Below are 24105 nucleotides of genomic sequence, written 5' to 3'. Positions count from 1 at the left end.
TCAAACCCAGAAATATAGCCGCAAACTCCACGGCAGGACCGATTACGTGATCTGACGCCAACTCGCAAGCCTAACCCGGAAAGGGAGACGGTGGCGCTCGGTCGGAATCGGGATTATCGGTGTTCTGGAAGCTCGAGCTAGAGCCGTCGGTTTGATTGTGGCACTCTGGGGTTCCGCGGGCTCCGTGTTTGGGACGGGGTGAGTCGACGGTCGAGACTACTCAACTTAAAGGCTTCTGGAAGGGTAGGTACTAGGTACATAGTCGATGCCGCTAGCTAAGGTAGGCCGACTGAGCTAGGTGCTCGTATATTTGTGTCCCGAGTTGGAGTATGACTGGGATTGATTGTGCCTCGATCTTCTAGGCCATCTAACCTAGATGGATCTGAACTATCAACAACAGTGGTGACTCACGTTACACAGTTGATGAGTTGGGGGCCTAGGGTTGTTGGTATCACAAATACGGCCGACACGAGGTTAGCATCCACTTATGTCATGTCGAGAGTGTAGTTAGTTCGGAACTTCAGATGTCGTTCCGGCCTGGCCAGATTGGATTGATAATGTCGCCAAAGTCGCTGATTTGTAAGGTGACACCTACACAGGGGACTGTTCATGATTTTCGAGACGGACGGAAGTTTGGCGGAGGCAAGGGTCCTAAAATCCGAGTCCGGCAGTTATCAGATCTGTCAGATCGAGGTCAGGTTGCCACGAAGGCTCGTATATTCTTAGATTGCGAAAGGCTGTCGGAACCTGGACGCGATCAGGTGCCGCTGACTCATCGGAACTCGGTCAGCCTCCGGCCACCGTAATTGGTCACGGGACCGACTCGGCCGATGAGTCAGCGGAAGTGCTGCTGGCCGTCGGTCGGAAATTCAGTGGCCGAACGACCGACTCTCCACTTCTTTTTCTTTTCCAGATCGTCCATCCCCACGAGGGCCTCCAACACGTCCAATCACCATGCTCATTGAGAGCAAAAAATCTGACACGGGAGGCGCCAGGGGATCCTCGCCAACATGGTCTGTCTTATTCTGTCGTGCTTTTCTACGGATTTACCACTTATCAAGTAAATTCCGAGTATGGTCGGAGATGATTGTCACCGGTCCCAGGGCTCCACTGCCCCCCCCCCGATGGCTGCTGTTCTCTGTGCCTTGCTGTGCTTCGCCGGCGAGACTCGTCACTGCCCATGACACTAGATAACGCTAACGAGAGGTTTGTCAATGGCCGGTGGATCTTCCTCGGAGTCGGGGCTCGGGCTGGCCCTGAAAACCGTGAAGTTTCAGACTTTCAAGGAGGACCCCCGACCCACCCTGGATGAAGTTGTCGGAACTTGTCGCTGGTGCTTATATATACCCTCCACGCCGCCCATCTCGCTAGCATGGGAGTCTCTCCTTTTCCCCTCTTAGATCACTCTTGTCTCCAGAAAGCTAGCTCGCAAACACCCGTTTTGCGACATCTAGCTAGCAGCCATGGAGGAGAAGGGCGAACACCTCCCCTACCCTCGGGCACCTGCCTCAGAGGGCCGAGATGATACCGATAGCACGGCCACCGTCCTGGATGACGATCTCTCCCCCACCCCTCCCGTCGCCAATGTCAGCAAGGCCAACGAATGGAGCCTGATGCCCCGGATCAAGCAGCAGCATGAACGGGAAGTCGAGTCCGGGTTCAAACGCCGCGAACTCGGCGTCACCTGGAAGAACCTCAACGTCGAAGTCGTCAGCGCCGAGGCCGCCGTCAACGAAAACTTCTTCTCGCAATTCAACATCCCTCAGCACATCAAGGAAGGACGCAACAAGCCCCCTCTTCGAAAGATCCTCGACAACAGCCATGGCTGCGTCAAGCCGGGCGAGATGCTGTTGGTCCTGGGCCGACCCGGTTCGGGCTGCACGACCCTGCTGAAGATGCTCTCCAACCGAACCCTTGGGTATCGCTCCGTGGAGGGTGATGTCCGCTATGGCTCGTTGACCGCCAAGGAGGCCGGTAACTACCGGGGCCAGCTCGTCATGAACACCGAAGAAGAACTGTTCTTCCCTACACTGACTGTCGGTCAAACCATGGACTTCGCCACCCGTCTAAAGGTCCCGTTCAAGCTGCCTGGCGGCGTCGAATCCCCCGAAGCCTACCGCAAGGAAACGAAGGATTTCCTGCTCGAATCGATGGGGATTTCCCATACCAACGACACCAAGGTTGGTAACGAATATGTCCGAGGTGTGTCCGGTGGTGAGCGGAAGCGTGTGTCTATCATTGAATGTATGGCCACGCGGGGTTCAGTGTTTTGCTGGGACAATTCCACGCGTGGTTTGGACGCCAGTACCGCACTTGAGTGGACCAAGGCCATCCGTGCTATGACGGACGTCCTGGGCCTGTCCACCATCGTCACTCTGTACCAGGCCGGTAACGGCATCTACGACCTCTTCGATAAGGTGTTGGTCCTGGATGAGGGCAAGGAGGTCTACTACGGCCCTATGAACCAGGCTCGGCCGTTTATGGAGGACCTCGGATTTGTCTGCCGCGAGGGTTCTAACGTCGCCGATTTCCTCAGCGGTGTGACCGTCCCGACGGAGCGCAAGATCCGCCCTGGATATGAGAACCGCTTTCCCCGGAACGCCGATGCCCTGAAGGCTGAATATGAAAAGTCGCCGGTTCACCACCAGATGGCGCTCGAATACGATTACCCCGACACCGACCTTGCGCGCGAGCGTACCGAGGACTTCAAAACCTCCGTCTCGGAAGAGAAGTCTAGCCGGCTTCCCAACAGCAGCGTGATGACGGTCGACTTCCTGTCCCAGGTCAAGGCTTGTATTGCTCGGCAGTACCAGATCCTGTGGGGTGACAAGGCTACCTTTATCATCAAGCAAGTTTCCACCTTGGCCCAGGCTTTGATTTCTGGTTCCCTGTTTTACAATGCTCCGAACAACTCCGGAGGTCTGTTCGTCAAGTCCGGTGCCCTCTTCTTTTCGCTTCTCTACAACAGTCTGCTTTCCATGTCCGAAGTTACCGAATCGTTCAGCGGTCGCCCGGTCTTGATCAAACACAAGAGTTTCGCCTTCTTCCACCCTGCCGCCTTCTGTATTGCCCAAATCACTGCCGATATCCCCGTCCTCCTCTTCCAGATCAGTATCTTCTCGCTTGTTGTTTACTTCATGGTTGGGTTGGAGATGACGGCGGGCGCGTTTTTCACCTACTGGATTCTCGTATTCACTACTACTATGGTAAGTTTCTGTCCTCATACCTATAAAGAAGGAGTCGGCGCTAATCCATTTTACCTATAGGTCATGACAGCCTTGTTCCGTGCCGTGGGTGCTCTCTTCAGCACCTTTGACGGTGCCTCTAAGGTTTCAGGTTTCCTCATCTCCGCCCTGATCATGTACACTGGTTATATGATCCAGAAACCCCAGATGCACCCTTGGTTTGTCTGGATCTACTGGATCAACCCGCTCGCCTACGGTTTTGACGCCCTACTCTCCAGCGAGTTCCACGGCAAGGTCATTCCCTGCGTGGGCAACAACCTCATTCCCTTCGGACCTGGCTACGAAACCGCTACTGGCCACCAGTCTTGCGCCGGTGTTGGTGGTGCCATCCAAGGGGCCACTCAAGTTACCGGTGATCAGTACCTGGGCTCCCTGTCGTACAGCCACACCCACGTGTGGCGCAATTTCGGAATTCTCTGGGCCTGGTGGGCCCTGTTCGCGGCCGTGACCATTGTTGCGACTTCCCGCTGGAAGGCTGCCTCCGAGAGCGGAAGCTCTCTGCTGATTCCCCGGGAGCGTTTGGACAAGCACCGTCAGGTGGCCCAGGTGGATGAGGAATCCCAGGTAAACGAGAAAACCAAGAGACCCGTCGACAGCGGTCCCGAAGATAACGACCTTGACCAGCAGCTGGTCCGCAACACCTCTGTTTTCACCTGGAAGGACTTGACCTACACCGTCAAGACGCCCACCGGCGATCGCGTGCTCCTGGACAATGTCTATGGGTGGGTGAAGCCTGGCATGCTGGGCGCCCTGATGGGATCCTCCGGTGCCGGAAAAACCACTCTTTTGGATGTGCTGGCTCAGCGTAAAACGGATGGTACCATTCGTGGCTCTGTCTTGGTCGATGGCCGCCCTCTGCCCGTCTCGTTCCAGCGATCTGCCGGTTACTGCGAGCAGCTCGATGTGCACGAACCTTTCGCGACCGTGCGTGAGGCGTTGGAATTCTCTGCTTTGCTCCGACAACCCCGTCATGTGCCCGAACAGGAGAAATTGAAGTATGTGGACACGATTATCGAACTCCTTGAATTGCACGATATCGCCGATACTCTGATCGGTCGTGTCGGCGCCGGTTTGAGTGTGGAACAGCGCAAGCGTGTCACTATCGGTGTGGAGTTGGTCTCGAAGCCTAGTATTCTCATCTTCTTGGACGAGCCCACCTCTGGTCTCGATGGTCAGTCTGCCTACAACACGGTCCGATTCCTGCGGAAGCTTGCCGACGTCGGTCAGGCGGTCCTGGTTACTATCCACCAGCCCTCTGCCCAACTCTTTGCTGAATTCGATACCTTGCTTCTGCTCGCCAAGGGCGGTAAGATGGTGTACTTTGGTGACATCGGTGACAATGGTCACACTGTTCGAAACTACTTCGGCCGCTATGGCGCCCCTTGCCCTGATAATGTCAACCCCGCCGAGCATATGATCGACGTCGTCTCCGGTGCCCTCTCGCAGGGTCGGGATTGGCACCAGGTCTGGAAGGAATCTCCGGAACATGGTAACGCGACGCGGGAACTTGACCAGATTGTCAGCGACGCGGCTGCCAAGCCCCCGGCTACTGCTGATGACGGCCATGAGTTCGCCATGCCTCTGTGGAAACAGACCAAGATCGTGACGCTGCGCATGACCACCGCTCTGTTCCGCAACGTGGACTACGTCAACAACAAGATCGCTCTACACATCGGCTCTGCTCTGTTCAACGGTTTCTCTTTCTGGATGATTGGTGACTCGGTCGGGTCGATGCAGCTGCGTCTGTTTACCATTTTCAATTTCATCTTCGTGGCCCCCGGTGTCATCAACCAGCTGCAACCGCTCTTCCTGGAACGTCGTGACATCTATGAGGCCCGCGAGAAGAAATCCAAGATGTACTCGTGGGTCGCGTTCGTGACCGCGCTGGTCACATCGGAAATCCCCTATCTCTGCCTCTGCGCCGTGTTCTACTTCGTCTGCTGGTACTACACCGTTGGCTTCCCGTCCGACTCGGACAAGGCCGGTGCTGTCTTCTTCGTCATGTTGATGTACGAGTTCGTGTACACCGGAATCGGCCAATTTATCGCGGCCTACGCCCCCAACGCCGTTTTCGCCTCTCTGATCAACCCCGTCTTCATCGGTACGCTGGCCTCTTTCTGTGGTGTGTTGGTGCCGTACCAGCAAATCCAGGAATTCTGGCGTTACTGGATCTACTGGATGAACCCGTTCAACTATCTGATGGGCAGCATGTTGACCTTCACCATCTTCGACGTCGAGGTCAAGTGCAAGGACTCGGAATACGCCCTGTTCGATCCGCCCAACGGCACGACCTGCGGCGACTACCTGTCTACCTTCATGCAGGGCATTGGGTCGCGCATGAACCTGCTCGACCCCGAGGCCACCGAGGGCTGCCGCGTGTGCCAGTACACGATGGGCAGCGACTATCTGACCACGGTCAACCTGAACGATTACTATTACGGATGGCGCGACGCTGCCATTGTCGCTTTGTTTGCGCTCAGCTCGTACGCTCTGGTCTACGTGCTGATGAAGCTGCGGACCAAGGCCTCGAAGCAGGCTGAGTAATCGGTCGGATTGATGTCTTGTCTTATCATACTGAGTACTTTTTTTTCTTTTTTTTTCTCTGTTATTATCTTTGCTGGATTTCTGTTTTTCTTTTCATCTCCCTACCATAGCCTATTATTTTGCCCCCATACTCTTTGCCCCCCTTTGTCTGATAGATGGCAATTTTGGAGTTTGTGATTCCCCTAGATATGCGGAACGATAGAGATTACGGATGCGCATGGCCCGAAGCGTCTAATGTTAATAGACTTACATAACAAATCAGTATCATAAAAGAACACTGCATATTTATTGACCATTCCCATCCCTTCGTACGGAGTACTAGATCTAGACTCCTAACCCCACCAGTACTTCCCTGCCTTGCTAGTATTAGTATTACCCACCTGAAGTCCCGTCCCCAGAGCGAAGAGCAGCAGATGGCACGTTTATGAGGTAATTGTCCTCCTGGCCTCGACCACCCACTGGGCTGCTGAGATCCGCCAGTTCCGTCGCCCAGACGCGGATGTCTCGATCGGGAAATACCGAGGGGAGGTGATCGGGTAAACGACCGGTTGAATTGTAATTATGAAAGTTGTTTATTGTTGTGATTATTGTTCTGGATTCTGTTCCGGGAGGGTTGGATTTGGGTTTTTATTGGATGATGAGGGAGTCTGCCCGGCTATGAGGTGTGTGGTGTTGTGTGACGTGACGGGATGGGATGGGATCATGGATTAATCAAGACATCATGGTTTCTGTAGGCGTATGGAGTCCACTAAGACTACCTAGGTAGTAGGTACTCTGGTCACGTCTGCAGGGGCTGATATGAGCCCTGAACAACATTTACACAACAGCATTAACACTGTTGACTGCCCTCTCTTACTGGAGTGGATCGGGACGGAACTGGATGGACTTTCGGGATGATCCCTGCCGATCGGTTTCGGGATGGACCAGACTCAGGCGGATATATTTATCTTTGAAGGCCGTGCTGAAGAGGAGTAGAACTGAGACTGCGAGACTGAAACTTGTACTGTGTTGAATTAGCGGCTGAGAATTTGTTTCTTGATTCTTAGTTCTTTCCTACTGTGTCGGTGTATTCCGTAACCAGTACTAAATATTTTAGTTTCCACTCAGCACTGTAGACGCTGGACTCTGTCCCCGTTGATCATAGGATTTGACATGTGGAGACCAAGCCATCGAGTTTTCACTTTGGCAAAGGCCGATTATATAGAGCCTTAACTTAGCAGTTAGCACGGCGCCAATGAGGACCCCATTGGAGGTCCCAATCCAATCGTCGCCTCCGTGCAATAGAATGCAACAAGTGTAAGGGAACGCAACGCTCAGGGCGGCCAATTCCGGATGCTGAGTCCAATTTATCTGCCAGGTTTCTGCAAGGGAAGGGGGATTCTTGTGGATGGTGTACTCCGGAGTAATGCATCGTATCCAGGCGCTGGAATAGGAAAACAATACTCCGTAGAAAGTAAAATAGATAAAGAAAATGAAAAAATAAAAAAATAAAAATAAATTGGCCACATGGCGTGCGCCCTTGGATGGGTGAAAGACGAAAGACGAAAGTTCATTCCAGACTTTGGCGAAGTCTAGAAGCCGCGGTGCCGAGACACGCTGAGCGCCACCGCCAGGGTTCCCCTTGGGTCGAGGGACCTCCGTATGGGCGCCACTGACTGACGATCGACCGTGCGGTGCGCGTGCAGAATGTGATATTCTCTGAGGGTTCTTGCAAGAGAGAAGAGGGATTGAGATCGGCTGGTGATGGATGGAGAGAGTACGAGTCCTTCAGGTTCGCCACCGGCTCCACGGAGTTGCGTGGATGCCTGAGTCAGCAGTGATGCCTGGGGTCCTCAGGCACCATGTTTGATGGCTTTGGTTTCCTCGGCTCCTTCTTCCCTTCCCTTCTCTTGTCTCTCTTCCTCCATCCTCGCTTTCAACTTGCATCTATCTATCCCATCCAGGATAATGCCATCCTCAATGCCCCCTGCCGGATGACGTCCCGGCGTCTCGCTGTCTCGCATCGGTAGCGCCATCTGCAAATCAAATCATCGTGATAGCGATGACCATCCATCCCCGATGGACACATCATGCCCGCTCCACTTGGTTCAACTAGTCGTCTCTTCGCAGGCGGGGATCATTGCCAATCATCCTCTGTCCACTTGCCCACCGCAATGAGGTCATGGCTTCTCTGGGAGCACTCAGGACTTGAGGTGTCCCGGCTGATTCCACAATCCGCCGCGGACGAAGATTAAAACTCCTATCGGCCTATCCTCTGCCCGCCGCCTCTGTCAGACCTTGGATCTTCCTCCTGGATTGCCCTCGCATCTACGCATTGTCCTAGTCGATTTTCGAATTTTTATTTTTATTCTTCTCTTTCCTTTTTGTCGGCTCATCCTCCCGTTCTAGACCGACTTATTTTTGGTTCGTCCCGTGGTCGCGCCGTTTTGGCACCTCGTCCTCTCGCGGCCTCTCCCCACCCATGGTCCGTCCGCTCGTCGCCTTTGTCTCGGTGCCATTGGCTTTCTTATTTTCCGGTTCTTCCTGTTCCTGATCCGTGTGAATTCTTCGTTCTATTTTTTTTCCCTTCGATTTTGGATACTTTCTTCCCCTTTTTGTCTTTGTCTTTCGTTGGGCATTATTCTTTAGATTCCTCGATCTGATATAATTTATTTCTTATCTTAATTGTATCTCCCCTATTCTTCGTGGGTTGCATTAGTGGGTCTGCAGCCGACTTCACCTCATGTCGCATTCACGCCAGGACAGCGCTTCAGGGCTCCTCGGCCATCGCAACAGCCACGAAGAACAGAGTTCTCCAGACAATGGCCCCGGCCCAAGTCGCGAGGAGTCCCCTCATTCGGATTCCGATCGACCCGACAACCATCACGATGGCGCCGACGACCAGAATGAATCGTCTCGCGCCGGCCGCGTGCGCTTTCAATCGATCAGCCATAACAATACCCATGACACGCTGAGTCCGAGTCCGATCGCGCGACCGCCAATGTCGCGATTCAACTCCGACCAGTCCGTTCAGTCCATTCGATCCATTCTGCCCACAGCCGCCCGGTCGACGGACATCTCGGATGCCTTCCGCTCCAATTCATTCGAGCCTGAACCGGCCGAGGAGGCGCAACATCACCCCAATCCTCGGTCATCTTTCCCGTCGGATACGTCAGAGGAGTCCGAGATAAAGAAAGAGAAAGAGAATCATGAGCATATGACGGCTAAGGAACGATGGCATGCAGCCAGTGATCTGATCCGCCGGAAAACGACCAGGCTCGGCGAACGGCTGGGTCGACCTCTCGACGAAGGCGATCCGTTGGGTGCGTCCTTGTTGCCAGATGACCTGGAGGGAGGCATGTCGCACCACGACATGTCAGAGAAAACGCGACACGTTATCGATATGCCCAGTGGCAGCGAGACGCCGCCGGCTCCCAGTGCAGAAGCTCACCGTCTCGTTCGCCGCATGACGCAGAACCAGATGCGCCGACGACGCCCCCGATCGGCCTACATGCGGTCAGGTCAGAGTACTCCGGAAGGTCTTGGCCGTCCCGATTCGTGGTACGGCTCTAGGCCGCGGTCGATCAGCGGCGGAGGAATTCTGTCGCAGTTGCTGAAGCTGCAGGCTGGCGGGAGCAAAGATAGCCTGTCAGTGACCGATTCATCGGATGGTGAATCGGAGGTCTCCTCGGGGGCCGCGACGCCGAAGCGGGAAAAGTTGAAGTGGTACAAGAAGCCGAATCATCAGTCGACGGCGTCCCTGGTGGAAGCGTCGCTAAACATGAGTCGAGCGAGTTTGCCCGCTGCGGCAGATGCCATGTCAGCTGCGACACCCAAGCGGGGCAAGAAGAAGGCGCACCAGAAGACGCGCTTGGAAGATGAGATTCGCGTCACGGTGCATATTGCCGAGATTCTGGCGCGGCAGCGATACATCATGCAGCTTTGCCGCGCCCTCATGCGATATGGCGCCCCCACCCACCGCCTGGAGGAGTATATGCAGATGACGGCGCGAGTGCTGGAGGTGGACGGGCAGTTCTTGTACCTACCCGGATGTATGATCATGTCGTTCGACGATCCCACCACGCGCACGGCCGAGGTTAAACTGGTGCGTATGGTGCAAGGCGTGGATCTCGGTCGACTCGCCGAAACGCATAATGTTTACAAAAACGTGGTCCATGACTTGATTGGAGTGGAGGAGGCAATTCAAGAATTGGGTCATATCATGAAACGGCCACCACGGTTCAACAAGTGGCTTATGATTCCGGCGTACGGGCTGGCCAGTACGGCTGTTGGCCCCTTCGCTTTTGATGCGCGGCCGATCGACATGCCCATTTGCTTTCTGCTCGGATCCCTGGTCGGTCTTATGCAGCATGTCTTGGCTCCTCGGTCGGTTTTGTATTCTAACGTGTTTGAAGTCACGGCGGCCGTGCTGACCTCGTTCCTGGCTCGGGCTTTTGGCTCGATCAAGTCGCCGTGGCATGATGAAGAAAAGTTGTTTTGCTTTTCGGCCTTGGCGCAGTCTTCGATCGCACTGATCCTGCCGGGATTCATGGTGTTGTGCAGTAGTCTGGAACTGCAGTCCCATCAGATGATCGCGGGGTCGATCCGAATGGTTTACGCTATTATCTACTCGCTGTTCCTGGGTTACGGTATCACGGTGGGCACTACCATCTACGGACTCCTAGACGGAGCGGCGACGTCGGAAAAGAGCTGCAAGCGCCTGGACATATACGACAGCACGTATGTGCAGCATTTTATTTTCATCCCGGTCTTTGTGATTTTCATCGCCATTATCAACCAAGCTAAGTGGAAGCAAATGCCGGTGATGATCGTGATCGCCATCTGTGGCTACATCACCAACTTCTTCAGCACGACGCGGCTCGGCTCTCGGTCCGAGGTGGCCAACACCGTCGGCGCCTTTACGATTGGATTGCTCGGAAATCTGTACAGCCGACTGTGGCACGGACATGCGGCCACGGCTATTCTCCCGGGTATTTTCGTGCTGGTGCCGTCGGGTCTGGCGTCCAGTGGTTCGTTGATCGCGGGCATCAACTACGCTGATCAGGTGCGCGAGAATCTCAGCAAGGGCAATGGGTCGGCGGTGGACGAGACTAGCCAGGACACGTCGATCGCCAGTCTAGGCTTTGGAATGATCCAGGTGGCGATTGGTATTACGGTCGGACTGTTTATCTCTGCGCTGATCGTATACCCGTTTGGGAAACGACGCAGTGGATTGTTCAGCTTCTAGATTTTCCTTTCTTCTTCTTTTCCTGTCGGGTTGGATTGTTGATATTAGCAAGCACGATGTTTTGTTTTTCTATTAGATTGATTTGGGCGGATAGCGATTGATTTGGAATCATCTGGATGATATGTACTGTATTATAGAATGTGTGTGTACGAAATGTGAAACACGATTTTGGGAACCCCGTCGCCCATCACGTTGAGTAGGTATGTACTAACTCCTTATTTCCGAAGATCAGCTCCGTCGTTGCACAGGGCATTTCCACGTGGCAAAGAGTTTGGTTCCTTCCCAGCAGTTCGCTCTCATCTCCTTCCCAATTTAATTCGACGACGGCGGTTATCCTTTCAATTTATCATGGATGAAGAGCAATTACTCAATCCATGATTATTAGTGCACTAGGATACAGGGCCAGATCGGCCAGAGATCCATCGAGAAGATGGGGGCGGACGGCGATAAGTCCAAACTCCGATGCATGTCAGACTGGAGTGAATCCAGGCAGCTATAAGAGAGCAGCTAGCGATATCTATATAAGCTTGAGGACCGGGCAATTCGGCCACAGATAACCCTCACTCTTGTTGAAAGCTAGCCATCGTGCACACTCCAACATAGCTACACAGACATACATACTCCACCATGTCCCACGAACATGGACGCATCTGGCTCATCACAGGCTCTTCCAGCGGCCTCGGCCTCCAACTCGCCCTCACAGCCTCATCCCACGGCGACACCGTGATCGCCCTCACGCGAGACCCCAACAAACTAGCCTCCTCCCTCGCAAACGCCCACCCACACATCATCCCCTACCAACTCGACCCAACCACCGCCTCAGCCAGCGACCTCACAACCCTCCTCGACACCATCACCACCACATACGGACCCATCGACATCCTCGTCAACAACGCCGGCTACATCCTCACCTCCACCATCGAAGAAGCCACTGACGAAGAAATCACAGCCCAATTCTCCGTCAACCTCTTCAGCCAGATCCGGCTCGTTCGCGCCGTCACACCCTCCATGCGCGCTCGTCGCGCGGGCACAATCGCCTCCCTTGGCTCCATCGGCGCGTGGACCGGTTATCCTGCCACGGGGCTTTATTGTGCTAGTAAAGCCGCCGTCGCGATATACACGGAGACCCTGAAGGCGGAACTGAAGGAGTTCGGGATCGACGTGGTTTGCATCGAGCCTGGGTATTTCCGGACGGGGTTTTTGGCGGAGGCGCATTCTGTTAAGGCCATTGGGAGGGAGCAGGGCGAGGAGAAGGGGAATGGGGAGGAGGTAGTGGATTCGGCTGCAACGAGGGAGATGAGGGAGGCATTGAGGGCTTATAGTGGACGTCAGCCGGGGGATCCGGGGAAGGGGGCCCGGGTTATGTATGAGGCGTTGACAAAGACGGGGCGGTTTAAGGAGCTGAAGGAGAAGGGGGAGGCGTTGCCTGCGAGGTTGGCGGTGGGAAGGGATGCGATTGGGTTTATTGGGGAGAGTTTGGAGAGGGAGAGGGAGATGTTGGAGAGGTGGGGTGGGGTGATTGGGGGGACGGATTGTGATGATGTGAATTGAATTATCGTATAGAGTTAGGTTAGTGGGTAGATAGATCTACTTTGGACTATCTAGGGATGGGTTATCTAGTGCAACTGGCCTTTTACAAGAATCGGTTTTATAGGCAAAATATTTCAATAATAGTGAAAGAGTAGATAAATGGTTTAGTAAGATTATATAGTTATATACAAACCCTCCTGATCTTGACATCCCGACCATCTATCCAATTCCCGGTGCACTTAGTTAGAAAACTGGCAAGTACCCTGGGGCTGGGCCTGGGCCTGACCCTGGGGGTACCAGGGCTTCCAGCCGTGGTGACGGTGACGCCAGCCACCAGTGGCCTGGGCAGCGGCAGTGGTCTCCTGCTCCTGGACAACGCCGACTGTGGGTTGGGCGGCCTCGACGGTGGTCTGCTGGGCGGCATTGTCCTCCTGAGCGGCGGTGGTGGCCTCAATGGGGGAGACCTGGCCAACGCTGGTGTTCACCTCCTCGGTAGCGGAGCTCTGCTGAGCAGCGGCGGCGGCGGCGGTGGTGGTCTGGGCGACGGCCTTGGCCTTGGTCTGCAGGGTGGTGGCCTGGGACTTGGCGGAGGTGGTGGCGGCAGAGGCGGCGGCCTTCTTGGTGGTGGACGAAGAGGAGGACGAGGAGGAAGAGGAAGATCCAGACAGAGACAGACAGGCGAAGCTGAGCGACTTGGTGCTGGAGGTGGAGGAGGATCCACCGTAGGTGTTCACGGCCTGGGACAGATCCCAGTCCATCTTGACGTAGGGCCAGCAGATACGGCCATCGCTCATGGTGACCATGTCACCGGCGACGTAGGTATCCTCGCTCTTCAGGGCGCTGCCGACCTTCTTACCCTCGGAGTCGACCTGCTGGTAGAAAGTGCCGGCGAACTCGCCACGGCAGCCCATGGCGATGAAGTCACAGGTGGGGTTGGAGATCTCCTCCCAGGTGATGAGGGCGGAGTCCTTGCTAAAGGTGGCGGCGTGGGCGTTGGAGCAGTCGTTGGAGCCCTCGGTCAACCAGGTGACCTGGCTGTCGCCGTCCTCAGAGCCGACCTCGGAGGTAGCCTGCTTGCCGACCTTGGTATACTTGTCGGAGAACAGGGAGATGGCGACGTTGCGGCCGTTGGTGCGGTTCTGGACGTTGGTGTATCCGGACCCCATCCACTCGTTCTCGGTCACGTCGACGGCGCCACGGGAGACCCAGGAGAAGATGTAGCGGCCGGTGTCGGCGAAGCGGGCCAGCGCGCTGTAAGAGCCGGACATACCGCCCATAGCCTCACCGCCGGCACCGTTGGTGGTGTTCTCGTTGGAGATCTTGACGCCGTCGGTGGTCATGCCCTGGGTCTTGGTGTTCAGCCAGATGGCACCCTGGTCCTCGGCACAGATACTGGCGAAGGGGGCCTCGTCAGCCTCCTCGAAGGCGATACCGGTGTTGTGGCTGCATCCCCAGGCGCTGCTTGCGCCGGAGATGGTCTTGAGCGTGCCGTCCTTGGAGACGTACTCGATGCTGTCGCCGAAGTGGCCGGAGGCGTCACCGGAGTAGTCGGTCACTACGATGTAGGCGCCGTAGAGACCTGCCTTCTCGGAGTAGACCAGGTCACCGTTCATGTCGGGGGAGGCAGCAAGACCCTCAGAGGCGTGGACATCGGGTCCGCCGAGCCAGGTCTTCCAGGTCTGCTTGCCCTCGGTGTAGCGGTACAGCACAGCCACGGGGGTGTCGCTGGGGGGAGCGTTGGTGGTGCCAGAGGGCATGGCCTCGTTGGTGAGCAGAGCGAAACCGTCATTGTGAGCGACGAGACCACCGGCTTAACATGTGTCAGTACCTTCTGCAACTATAACCCGCCGGATACTACACGCTATGGGAATGAGAGCTTACCCTCCTTTCCGCCCGTGACGGTCACCGCCGTTCCCGTCGCCTTGAAGGTGCTGGGATCCAGCTCCTGCACATGCACATCCGTCTCACTCTCATCCAGGTACGCCACGTAGGCGGACTTTCCGTTGGGGGAGACGGCGAAGGGCGTGCGTCGGTGGTGAGGGTATCCGGTCCAGTAGGCGTCCTTGACCGGGTTGAAGGACTTGCTGAGGGTCAGCACATCCGGGTGCTTGGAAAGGTTGGATTCAGTCAAAGCTGCGGTCGCGCCCAGCGCGATCGACAGGATGGAAGTAATGAATGCCCCGCGCATGGTGGGTGGTCTGTAAAATGAATGAAAGAACGAAAAAGAAGGGAAAAAGAACGAAAGGTAGGGTTGCAATTGGCAATGTATGGTCTGCTGAGGAGCTGTTTCTGGATCGACGAGATCGACGTTTATATATGGTCGGCAGTTACGGTAGGGAGGGCATGGCGCTCCGTTGTCACTCCGTGGTTAGTCTGTTTAGGCTCTTGTCCAGGTAGGTGGAAATGGGTCGATGAGAGACCCATAATCAATAATTCATGGATAGTCCAGAGGAAGTGGGCATGGTAGCAGGTACGGCAATCCGGAACTTCGTATTTCTTGCCAGAAGAGGATCAAGTAGAGTAGTTTGATTCATGCCAAGCAGCGGAGAATTTTGGCAGCGTGTTTCACGATGGGCATGGCGAGACCCTTAATACATCAAATTGATATGAAGGCAAGACAGCATGAGACAGAGCGCCTGGCTAAGCTAGTGGGTTTGTTTCACATCCCCACTCTTCGGCGGTTGACGGCCTGGGATTTGAAATACATTGAACGCTCTTTAACTTAAGAAGTCATCTAGCTTGATTTGCGAGTCAAGGCGCCGGTAGCTGTCAGTACGAGACAGTGGGTGAGTCTGTATCCAGGCTGACCTCGAGACGACGGCGAAAATGCCCCTGCCTGATTCACGGATCCTGCGGGCTGATACAGGGCGAGCCCCTTAATTGAGTCCGATAGATGAGGGGTTCTCCTTCGGATCAGCTTTCGTCCTTTTGGATGAGGATGGAACTGGCGATGGAAAGGATGGAAAGGAATAACTTCAAATCTCCGAAGACCCCCCGGCGCAGGCGGTGAGTCGAGCGGTGGCCGATATCGCCGCGTCCACGTGACCGGCATCGTTTCCCACTGCGGACTCTCTTTCGCACTGTTGATCTCTCCGTCTCCCTCTCCGGCTTGATCTCATCCCTCCTCGTCCTCTCGGTCTCCCCTTTTGACTCTGTACGCATCGAAAAAATGGCAGTCCAATTGCTAGATGGCGGTCTGGGAACATCCCTCCAAGACCACTACGGCGTGAAATTCGACTCCGCTACCACCCCTCTTTGGTCCTCCCATATGATCGTCTCCGACCCCTCCACCCTCCTCTCCTGCCAGCGCGACTTCGTGGCCGCCAATGTCGACGTGCTATTGACCGCAACCTACCAAGTTTCTGTCGAAGGGTTTGCGCGCACTAAAACCCTCGAATACCCCGACGGCATTCCCCGCCATGCTATCCCCACATTCCTGCGCACCGCCGTCGAAGTCGCCGAGAAAGCCAAGACCGATCGCGCCAGAATCGCGCTGAGTCTGGGCCCTTACGGCGCCTGCATGATTCCTGGCCAGGAGTATAGCGGAGCCTACGATGCCGAACATGATAGCGAGGAGGGCCTGTTCCGGTGGCATCTGGAGCGGTTGCAGCTGTTTGTCGAGGCGGATTTGATTCCTCGTGTGCAATATGTGACGTTTGAGACCCTACCTAGGCTAGATGAGGTTCGGGCTGTCAGACGAGCAGTTCGCGCGGCCGGCATCACGGCTCCGTTCTGGATCGCCTGTGTCTTTCCCGGGGAAACGGATACGCTGCCCGATGGAAGTAGCGTCCAGCAGGTCGTTCAGGCAGCATTGGGAGAGGTCGACGGTGGGGCGACACCGTGGAGTGTTGGTATCAATTGCACCAAAATCCACAAATTGGCCGGGTTGGTCGAGAAATTCGGAGACAGCGTCACCGAGATGCGCACTGCTGGCCAGATCTTGGATGCGCCTAGTCTTGTGCTTTACCCGGATGGCACGAACGGAGAAGTCTACAATACTACAACGCAGGTTTGGGAAAAGAAGGAGAACGCCGGCCATGATTCGGTATGTTCACTCAACCCCCTCATTCTACATGTCCTAACAACCGCAGCGTCCTTGGGAAGTACAGCTAGCGCAGGTCGTACGGGATGCTCGCGCCAAGGGTCAATTCAAATCCTACCTGGTGGGCGGATGCTGCAAGGCATCGCACTACGACATTAAAAAGCTAGGAGAGCAGTTCGGGACCGACTAGATATGCATCTATATACAGAATGGGCTAGCATAGGTCAATATACAAATCTGGACACGGTGATTCGGAGATCAGAAGAGCCAGTTCACGAAGCGTCCCAAGGCACTAGTCGGAGGGGTGGTGTGCTCGATTATTTCGCCTTCCTGCAGTCGACCAGACCATAGATCGATGTTGGAGGCGCGAATGAACTGACATGGTCAGAATGGGGAAAACTCTCTTGCACGGAGAGGACGACGAACCTTGGTTTTATGGATGAGTTTCCAGCCAATGATGGGCACGATGAAGATGGGAATGCCAATGTAGGAAGCAAAGAAGTCGGACGTGTTCCAATTTCCTTTCAGAAATACCGGGAAGCCGGCGACTAGGGTGATGATTGTCGATCCGATGAACCCGAACCAGGCGGCATACGGCTGCAGCGGAGCCATCCAGGGCAGCGAGCTGCGGCTGACTCCCTGCGCCTTGAGTCCGGCATAAAATCGGATATAACAGAAGCAGAGCGTCGCCCAGGCGATCAAACCGGCGACGGTGCTAAGATTCAGCAGCCAGGTGAACGCTTGCGAGGCGCCGCCTGAGCCGAGACCTAAACCATGCTGATCAGCAACCGGGGCTTCAAAGATGAGAGCTTCTAATCTACTTACTCAGATATGCCAGGGGCCCAAACAGCCAGGACGCGATGACCGCCACGTAAGGTACGCCGTTTTTGGTGACCCGGCCAAAGACCTGTGGGAGCTGACGATCCGTCGTCATGGCGAGGATCATACGCGAACCGACCCAGCAATACGAGTTACCGGCGGACCAGGCTGAGACCAGAATGCAGGCGTTTACGATGGACGGCAGGGCGCTGATGCCCGCCTCTCGGATAGCAATAACCCAGGGGGCACTGTTGGCATTGTCGGAGCCCGAAACGAGTGCCGCGTTGCGGGGATCCACGATGAGACCGATCAGCAGCGCGCCCAGGACGTAGAAGAAAGCGATGCGGAAAGTGACGCGGCGCGCGGCCTTGGGAATGGCATAGTGCGGGTCGACCGATTCGGCGGCGGTAATAACAACCGTCTCGACGCCGACGAAACTGAACGAGGCGTTCACAAACGACGAGAGGAAACCGAGAAAATGACCCTTGGGGCCCGTGATGCCGTTGTAGTTCGTCCAAGGTCCCGGGTTGTGCCAGTAGCGGAACCCGATGGTCTCGTGGTTGGGACCACCGCCGGAGGTGATGACGATGGACACAATCACCAGACCGAGGAAACAAAGGATCTTGATGGCGCCTGCAACGACCTCGGTCTCGCCGTAGAAGCGCACGCTCATGAGGTTAATCGCTAGAATCAAGACCAGGCCGACGGTGATGACCACGGCGGGCGTGATGTCTGTCCAGAAAGAAACGATGACGGCGGCAGCCGACACTTCCGAGGCGATGGCGATCGTATAGCAGTACCCATAGGAAATAGCCAGGGAGAAGCCGACAGCCGGGTCAATAAACCGAGTGGCCCAGTGGGGGAACGAGCCTGCGGTGGGCAGCAACGTAGCCAGCTCGGCGATGCTCTGCATCACACACCACAACACCAATCCCACCACTAGGTACGCCAGCAGCAGGCCTGCCGGACCCGCGGTGGCGTAGGCAGAGCCGGTTCCCACGAACAAACCTGTGCCAATGCCGCCGCAGAACCCGATCATGTTGACCTGGTAGTTCTTCAGGCGTCGCTGCGTAGCACCGCGGCCACCCACGTTCAGCTGCACCTCCTCTTTCGACGCGGGGATATCATCGTCCGCGTAGGCCCCGCGGTACGGTGGCTGGACCTGATCATCAGTCTTCTCGGAGATCATGATGTCCAAGCGGTGCTCATGCAAGCAAGCCGGTAACCGTATCCGAGCAGAGGGGGTGAGATGTCTGTCCGAGAGGGCAACTGGAGGTTGTTGACAACTTGGCGGCGATCCAGCACGGAGTTTTTTTTAGCTTTTTTACAGGCCGGTTGCGACATCGGGATTCGCCATCGCATCACTGATGGGGTTTTCTCCACGCGGCGTGTTTTTCGGACACTGTCCGAGTCCTATCATGGGGGCGGATGAGGGCTCCACCAGATCCACAGTTGAAGTTTTCTGGAGCAGGCACAGATACAGAGAACAGACGGAGTATGATCTCAGAGGAACTACGGAGGACAGTGGAAGATAATGGAAGCGAGGGTTGTTCGTAGATAGTACGGAGCATTCATTCATTTGGGCTCGACCACGAGGCATCACGGTAGCATCGCGATATCAACTTGGCGGACTATATGCCGCTGACTAAGGCCATCTCGACCAGTCTCTGCGCGGGAAATCCACGGAAATCTTCAGCTAAGGTGAACTAAGGGCATGGCAGACAGTCAGGGCAGTCCATGAATGCGGAGGTGGAGACAACTCTATACGCATGCTACCGGTGCAAGAGAGAAGTCATGACACCTCTCAGGGTCACCATCCTCCGCAGTCTCGTCGGCCAAATTCGCTTCGAGGATGACGCCTCAAGTGATTGAAGCCATGAGCAATGGATCTCTGCGGCATCCTGGCGTTATCACCAACAACACCCTCTTGAAAGCAGTATGATTGGCCTTGAAGATAGAACGGTTACATCTCCCACTGCATGTGCAGAACACTGCATCCGCCGTGCATGATATGCATTATGACCAGCTACCCTTCCCCTTCCCAAGGAAATCCCGCTGGTAGCACCCGGAGAGTATCGTCGCGCCAATGGTGAGGCCCAGTCGACGCCACTGCATGCCGCTGCAGAAATCCCCTTTTCCCTTCCACGTAACCCTAAGCCGGAGTCCGTCAGTTCCCCCTTGTCCCTCCCGTCAACCACGCCAACTTAGTTTGCGAAATGTAACCATCGGAAACACCTCGGCTGGTTTTCTCCTCTGCCACGAGGATAGGATACATGGTTCGACATGCAAGCGCTGTGTAACACTTCCCCCGCTATATCCTTGTAGCGACTGGGGTTAGTGACCAGCCTGATACGATCATCTGCGTGCCGATCCCGACCACGCGGATGGGCCTTTCTCCCACTAGTTACTCGGTACTTCGTGCATTCTTCACAGTCTAAGCTTGCGTTTGCAGTCGGCGAGAGTTACGCTGCCTATCCGTCTGCCCGCCCCGTTCGTCCCGTTCGTCCCCCCTGACATTTGGGTTCGCGACGGTGGGATTGTGCTTCGATCCTAACAGGTTGGGTTGGATGTCCCTCCGGAGTGTTACATTCCTCGCCGATGAGGATGGAATGTTATCGCTGGCCTCTCTCCGGAAGTGTGACTGAGGTGGATGATGGCGCCGGCGCTTTTACCATTCGGTCTTGGTGCTATTGTTTGAATTGAGTGTATTTAAGGGGGGCGATTGCCTGCGGTATGGGAGATTCGATCCGATCCGATCAACTCAGAGCGGAGGATATACTACATAGCTTATCGCGAACCACTGCTGCCATGTCGCCTGTCAATGCCCTGAAAGTGCTTTCGATCGTCTTCCCGCTGCTGCAAGGGGTGCGGGCGGGACTCAATCTGAACTCTGCGAGCAATGTTGCTGTTTACTGGGGTTTGTCTTTACTCTTTGCTTGGATCTTTGCTGTGGAGACGCTGATGTATTACAGGTCAGAACTCCTACGGACAGTCGACTGGTGAATATGTGCAGCAGCGTCTGTCCTATTATTGTCAGAGTAAGTGATCCTCTTGCAGGCCAACTTCTACAGTGTTTAACATGGCTTTCACAGACAGTGACATCGATGTGTGTTATCCGTCAATATTTGGAATCGCTCAAGTCTAATAGCATAGGTCTTTCAAATCTCCTTCCTGACCAGGATCAACGGCGCCGGAGGAGTCCCCGAAGTCAATTTCGCCAATGCCGGGAACAACTGCACTACCTTCCCAGGGACTTCTCTCCTGAACTGTCCTCAGATCGCGTGCGTTTCTTCCCCCGTCCCCATCCCACCGAAACTGCATGAACTAACCTCCATTATGAACGAAAAGCGAAGACATCCAAGATTGCCAAAAAGCCGGCAAAACTATCCTCCTCTCCATCGGCGGCGCCACCTACACCGAAGGCGGTTTCTCCAGCGAAGCGGCCGCCATCTCTGGCGCGCAACTCCTCTGGGAGACCTTCGGTCCCGTCAGCAACAGCGCTGCATCGCGTCCTTTCGGCAACGCCGTGATCGACGGCTTCGATCTCGACTTCGAAGCCACCGTCAACAACATGCCTGCATTCGCTAACCAGCTCCGTTCTCTGTACGCTAAAGATTCTAGCAAATCTTACTATCTCACTGCCGCCCCGCAATGCCCGTACCCGGACGCCGCTAATAATGCGATGCTTAATGGCGCGGTCGCCTTCGACGCCATCTGGATCCAGTTCTACAATAACTACTGTGGTCTGCAATCATACGTGCCTGGGTCATCGACGCAGAATAACTTCAACTTCGCGACGTGGGATAACTGGGCTAAGAGTACCTCCCGGAACAGCAAAGTGAAGGTCTTCCTGGGCATCCCTGGGAATACTGGTGCTGCGGGGTCTGGGTACCAGTCTTTGGACAGGGTGAAGGAGATCATTGGCTATGTGAAACAGTTTAGCAGCTTTGGGGGCGTGATGATCTGGGATGCGAGTCAGGTGTTTGCGAATGGGGGCTTCTTGAATGGTGTGAAGGGAGCACTCGGAGGGTCGGTGGCTGAGGCTGCGAAGTCTGTTTCGCAGAGTACGCGCAAGACCGAGAATGAGGGGTTTATGACTTTGGCGAGGGCTGAGAAGCCGTTGGGAACGGGGATTTGAAGATTATGGTCAGGTGCTTGAAGAGACAGGGCGAAGGGAGAAGGGAGGTACTTCTGTGTGTAGGTGACGGTGGAACTTTAGGTGCAGCTTTGAACTAGGCTGGTTCTATACAAACAATGGTATACATTGCTAGCTGGTCATGTACAAGTCGGGATACTAGAACTCCGAAGCAGAAGTAGTGTAGAGCAGTAAATGATCGGTTCATGACATCTATAAGAGGTATTTGTGCCTAAGGCTCGAGTATTTGTAGCAAAGTAGAAAAAGGAGAGCAAGTAGATTACGGGAAAATGTAATAAGCAGGAGAAGTACGGGAGAGAAGGCCGCGGAAGACCGTGTTAAGCAGTACTTGCCTTTGTACTCTTTAGATATTGTATTAACTAGCCAAGTATGATATAATCAACACATCCCCTATAACTACTACGTACAATCTAGATGTCCCGAAAATAGATATCACAACCGAAAAAAAAAAATTAGGATCGAACGTTTACATCTGCAGCTTATGCCCGTGGTATTTGAACTCCTCGCGCTCAACGGAAGTGCTCTCCAAGGTCGATCGCTCGGGGAAACCCTCGAAGGAGCGTGCGAACGTAGCCACTGTATGGGCAACCAGCTGTCATACACCATTAGTTTGAATTCCAACTTATTACGGTAAATCAAGTAACATACCTTCGTGTTCAACTCCCAAGCGGTCAGGTTCAAGTTGTCCACAGTGTCACAGATCTGATGATAGCAGGGATCAAACCAGTCGCCTGCGACACCACCAAACATCGCCTGCTCTTCTTTGGTCTTGACGCCCTCGGCTCCCGTCGCGATTCCGCCGCCGGGGATGCCGTTGCGAATGAACGCATCGTAGTCGCTGCGGCCGTCAAACGGGATATACGTGAAGTTGACGCCATGGTCCTCGTAAAAGTCCGTGTACAGATCGCGGAGTTCCTCCGATCCGGTCGGGTTGACGGCATTAGTGGCATTGTACACCTGGTAGGCGAAGTTGGGCGACGCCAACATGTCATAGTCCATGAACAGACGAATCTTCAAATTCTCGGTCTTATTCAGGACTGACACGTAGTAGTCCGAACCGAGCAGGCCTTCTTCCTCGGCAGCCCACCAGGCGAACCGCACGCAGTTGTTCACGTCGAACTGGCTCAGGTGCGTCGCGACTTCCAGCAGAGTCAGCGACCCGGATCCGTCATCGTTGATCCCAGGCCCCTCGAGCACGCTGTCACTGTGGCCGCCCAGCATGACACAGTTCTCGGGATCTCCGCCCGTGGTCTGTGCGATGATGTTGGTGGTGGAGATCGTATCGACGGTGGCGTCCATGTAGGCAATCGAGTCCACCTTCTTGCCCTCTTTCAGCTGCTTGATAAAAGGCGCCGCATCGGCATCCGAGATCCCGAATGTCGCGACGTGGTCAGGCGACGGAGTCCCCAGGGTGCCGCTGAGGTCGCCCTTCTCATTGTTATACACCACGGCGGCGACGGCGCCGGCCTGTCCGGACAGCTCGGACTTTGTGCCGAAAGGACAAGTACCGCGGCTGACCAGGGCAATTGCACCGGTGAGGTCTGGATAGTCGGACTTCTCGCAGCCGTGGTTGGCGACAAGCTTCAGGGGTCCGTAAACAGGCTGCTTGTTCTTCGTGCCGGGCGTCAGGCCCATCGGATGAGCCGATTCTGGCACCTCATGACCCAGCACGAGACGCGATTCGAATACATTGCCCGTGACAGCGGGGAAAGATTGGTTTGAGATGGTATAGTAGTCGCCTAGGCCGATGATGGTCGAGTAGATGTAGTCCAAGGTCGCAAGATGGCCTGGTATGTATTAGGACGGGAATGCAAGGGATGAGGCGAAGAAGACGGAAGACAGAGTCTAGAGCATACCTCTACTGCCAATCACTCGAGTCGGGTGGTTGAATTCATCGAAGCCTTGCTCAGCAATGTGGTAGAGGGTCTTGGCTCGCTGGAGCAGTCTGGTCGGATCGATCTGCTCCTGTAGGGCGTCGGAGCTGACTAGCGGTTTCTCACCCGCTGGGATCGGGAATTGAGGGGATTGGGGAATCTGGGAGGGCTGGATGAGAGGAAGTTGAGCTGCAGAGGCGCCTCCCATCAGGAGGGCCGCTGCCATGAGAGAGCCGGTCATTATTGCGAAGATGGATGGTGGTTGATGGAGGAATGACTCGATTGTTTTGATCGACGGTCGAGAAGGATCGCCGATAAGCCGGATTACGTAAGGCGATAACGCCATGGCAAACATCCTCGGAAGGTTCTCCGATCACATGATGGTCCCCGTTCCCTAGGAGAATTACTTCATTTCAACCCATCTTTGAATATCAGAGAGCAGTAGAAGTGCAAATGTAATATCAGAGCGACAGTTTGATACGTGGGTAGAAGGTATATTGTCAGTGACCATTGTTAGCTGCTGATTATCCGTGCCCTTGTGTCACAGTATGGTAGCTATATATATCTTAGCAACTTATAATGTGCGGGAGGATTTGCAAGAATTTTCTGGACATTTCTCATTGCTCTGCATTGTTTGACTCTTAGTAGTTGTATTCTCGTCCTGTAGC

The 24105-nt window shown here is 55.0% G+C and overlaps 8 protein-coding genes across 8 annotated transcripts; 5 read left to right on the top strand and 3 right to left on the bottom strand.

Moving 5' to 3' along the window:
* Window positions 1–1214: 1214 nt before the first annotated feature.
* Window positions 1215–5789, top strand: KD926_002218 (pleiotropic drug resistance protein; the record flags this gene model as incomplete). The annotated part of the gene is made up of 3 exons (XM_053094031.1): window positions 1215–1313; window positions 1455–3206; window positions 3267–5789. 3 exons carry the CDS (start codon window positions 1215–1217, stop codon window positions 5787–5789), a joined length of 4374 nt encoding a protein of 1457 aa, XP_052951169.1.
* A 2722-nt stretch (window positions 5790–8511) lies between these two features.
* KD926_002217 (threonine/serine exporter family protein) lies at window positions 8512–11016 on the top strand (the record flags this gene model as incomplete). Its single annotated transcript, XM_053094030.1, has 1 exon — window positions 8512–11016. The coding sequence occupies one exon, from the start codon at window positions 8512–8514 to the stop codon at window positions 11014–11016; it is 2505 nt and encodes an 834-aa protein (XP_052951168.1).
* Window positions 11017–11643: 627 nt separating this feature from the next.
* On the top strand, window positions 11644–12567 carry KD926_002216 (SDR family oxidoreductase; the record flags this gene model as incomplete). The annotated part of the gene is made up of 1 exon (XM_053094029.1): window positions 11644–12567. One exon carries the CDS (start codon window positions 11644–11646, stop codon window positions 12565–12567), a length of 924 nt encoding a protein of 307 aa, XP_052951167.1.
* Window positions 12568–12785: 218 nt separating this feature from the next.
* Window positions 12786–14734, bottom strand: KD926_002215 (uncharacterized protein; the record flags this gene model as incomplete). The annotated part of the gene is made up of 2 exons (XM_053094027.1): window positions 12786–14356; window positions 14428–14734. The coding sequence occupies 2 exons, from the start codon at window positions 14732–14734 to the stop codon at window positions 12786–12788; spliced, it is 1878 nt and encodes a 625-aa protein (XP_052951166.1).
* A 981-nt stretch (window positions 14735–15715) lies between these two features.
* Window positions 15716–16778, top strand: KD926_002214 (homocysteine S-methyltransferase family protein; the record flags this gene model as incomplete). Its single annotated transcript, XM_053094026.1, has 2 exons — window positions 15716–16591; window positions 16638–16778. 2 exons carry the CDS (start codon window positions 15716–15718, stop codon window positions 16776–16778), a joined length of 1017 nt encoding a protein of 338 aa, XP_052951165.1.
* Window positions 16779–16846: 68 nt separating this feature from the next.
* KD926_002213 (putative amino acid permease) lies at window positions 16847–18596 on the bottom strand (the record flags this gene model as incomplete). The annotated part of the gene is made up of 3 exons (XM_053094025.1): window positions 16847–16963; window positions 17015–17355; window positions 17414–18596. 3 exons carry the CDS (start codon window positions 18594–18596, stop codon window positions 16847–16849), a joined length of 1641 nt encoding a protein of 546 aa, XP_052951164.1.
* A 1544-nt stretch (window positions 18597–20140) lies between these two features.
* Window positions 20141–21545, top strand: KD926_002212 (glycoside hydrolase family 18 protein; the record flags this gene model as incomplete). The annotated part of the gene is made up of 5 exons (XM_053094024.1): window positions 20141–20324; window positions 20380–20445; window positions 20500–20513; window positions 20561–20688; window positions 20756–21545. 5 exons carry the CDS (start codon window positions 20141–20143, stop codon window positions 21543–21545), a joined length of 1182 nt encoding a protein of 393 aa, XP_052951163.1.
* A 484-nt stretch (window positions 21546–22029) lies between these two features.
* On the bottom strand, window positions 22030–23678 carry KD926_002211 (Zn-dependent exopeptidase; the record flags this gene model as incomplete). The annotated part of the gene is made up of 3 exons (XM_053094023.1): window positions 22030–22155; window positions 22212–23350; window positions 23420–23678. 3 exons carry the CDS (start codon window positions 23676–23678, stop codon window positions 22030–22032), a joined length of 1524 nt encoding a protein of 507 aa, XP_052951162.1.
* Between the last annotated feature and the right edge of the window lie 427 nt (window positions 23679–24105).

This window comes from Aspergillus affinis (assembly GCF_023601865.1).
Source record: "Aspergillus affinis strain CMG 70 chromosome Unknown NODE_147_length_82135_cov_87_193680, whole genome shotgun sequence".
Taxonomy (NCBI): Eukaryota; Fungi; Ascomycota; class Eurotiomycetes; order Eurotiales; family Aspergillaceae; genus Aspergillus; species Aspergillus affinis.
Note: the sequence above shows the minus strand (reverse complement) of the source record. Positions and strands in the feature narration are given on the sequence as shown.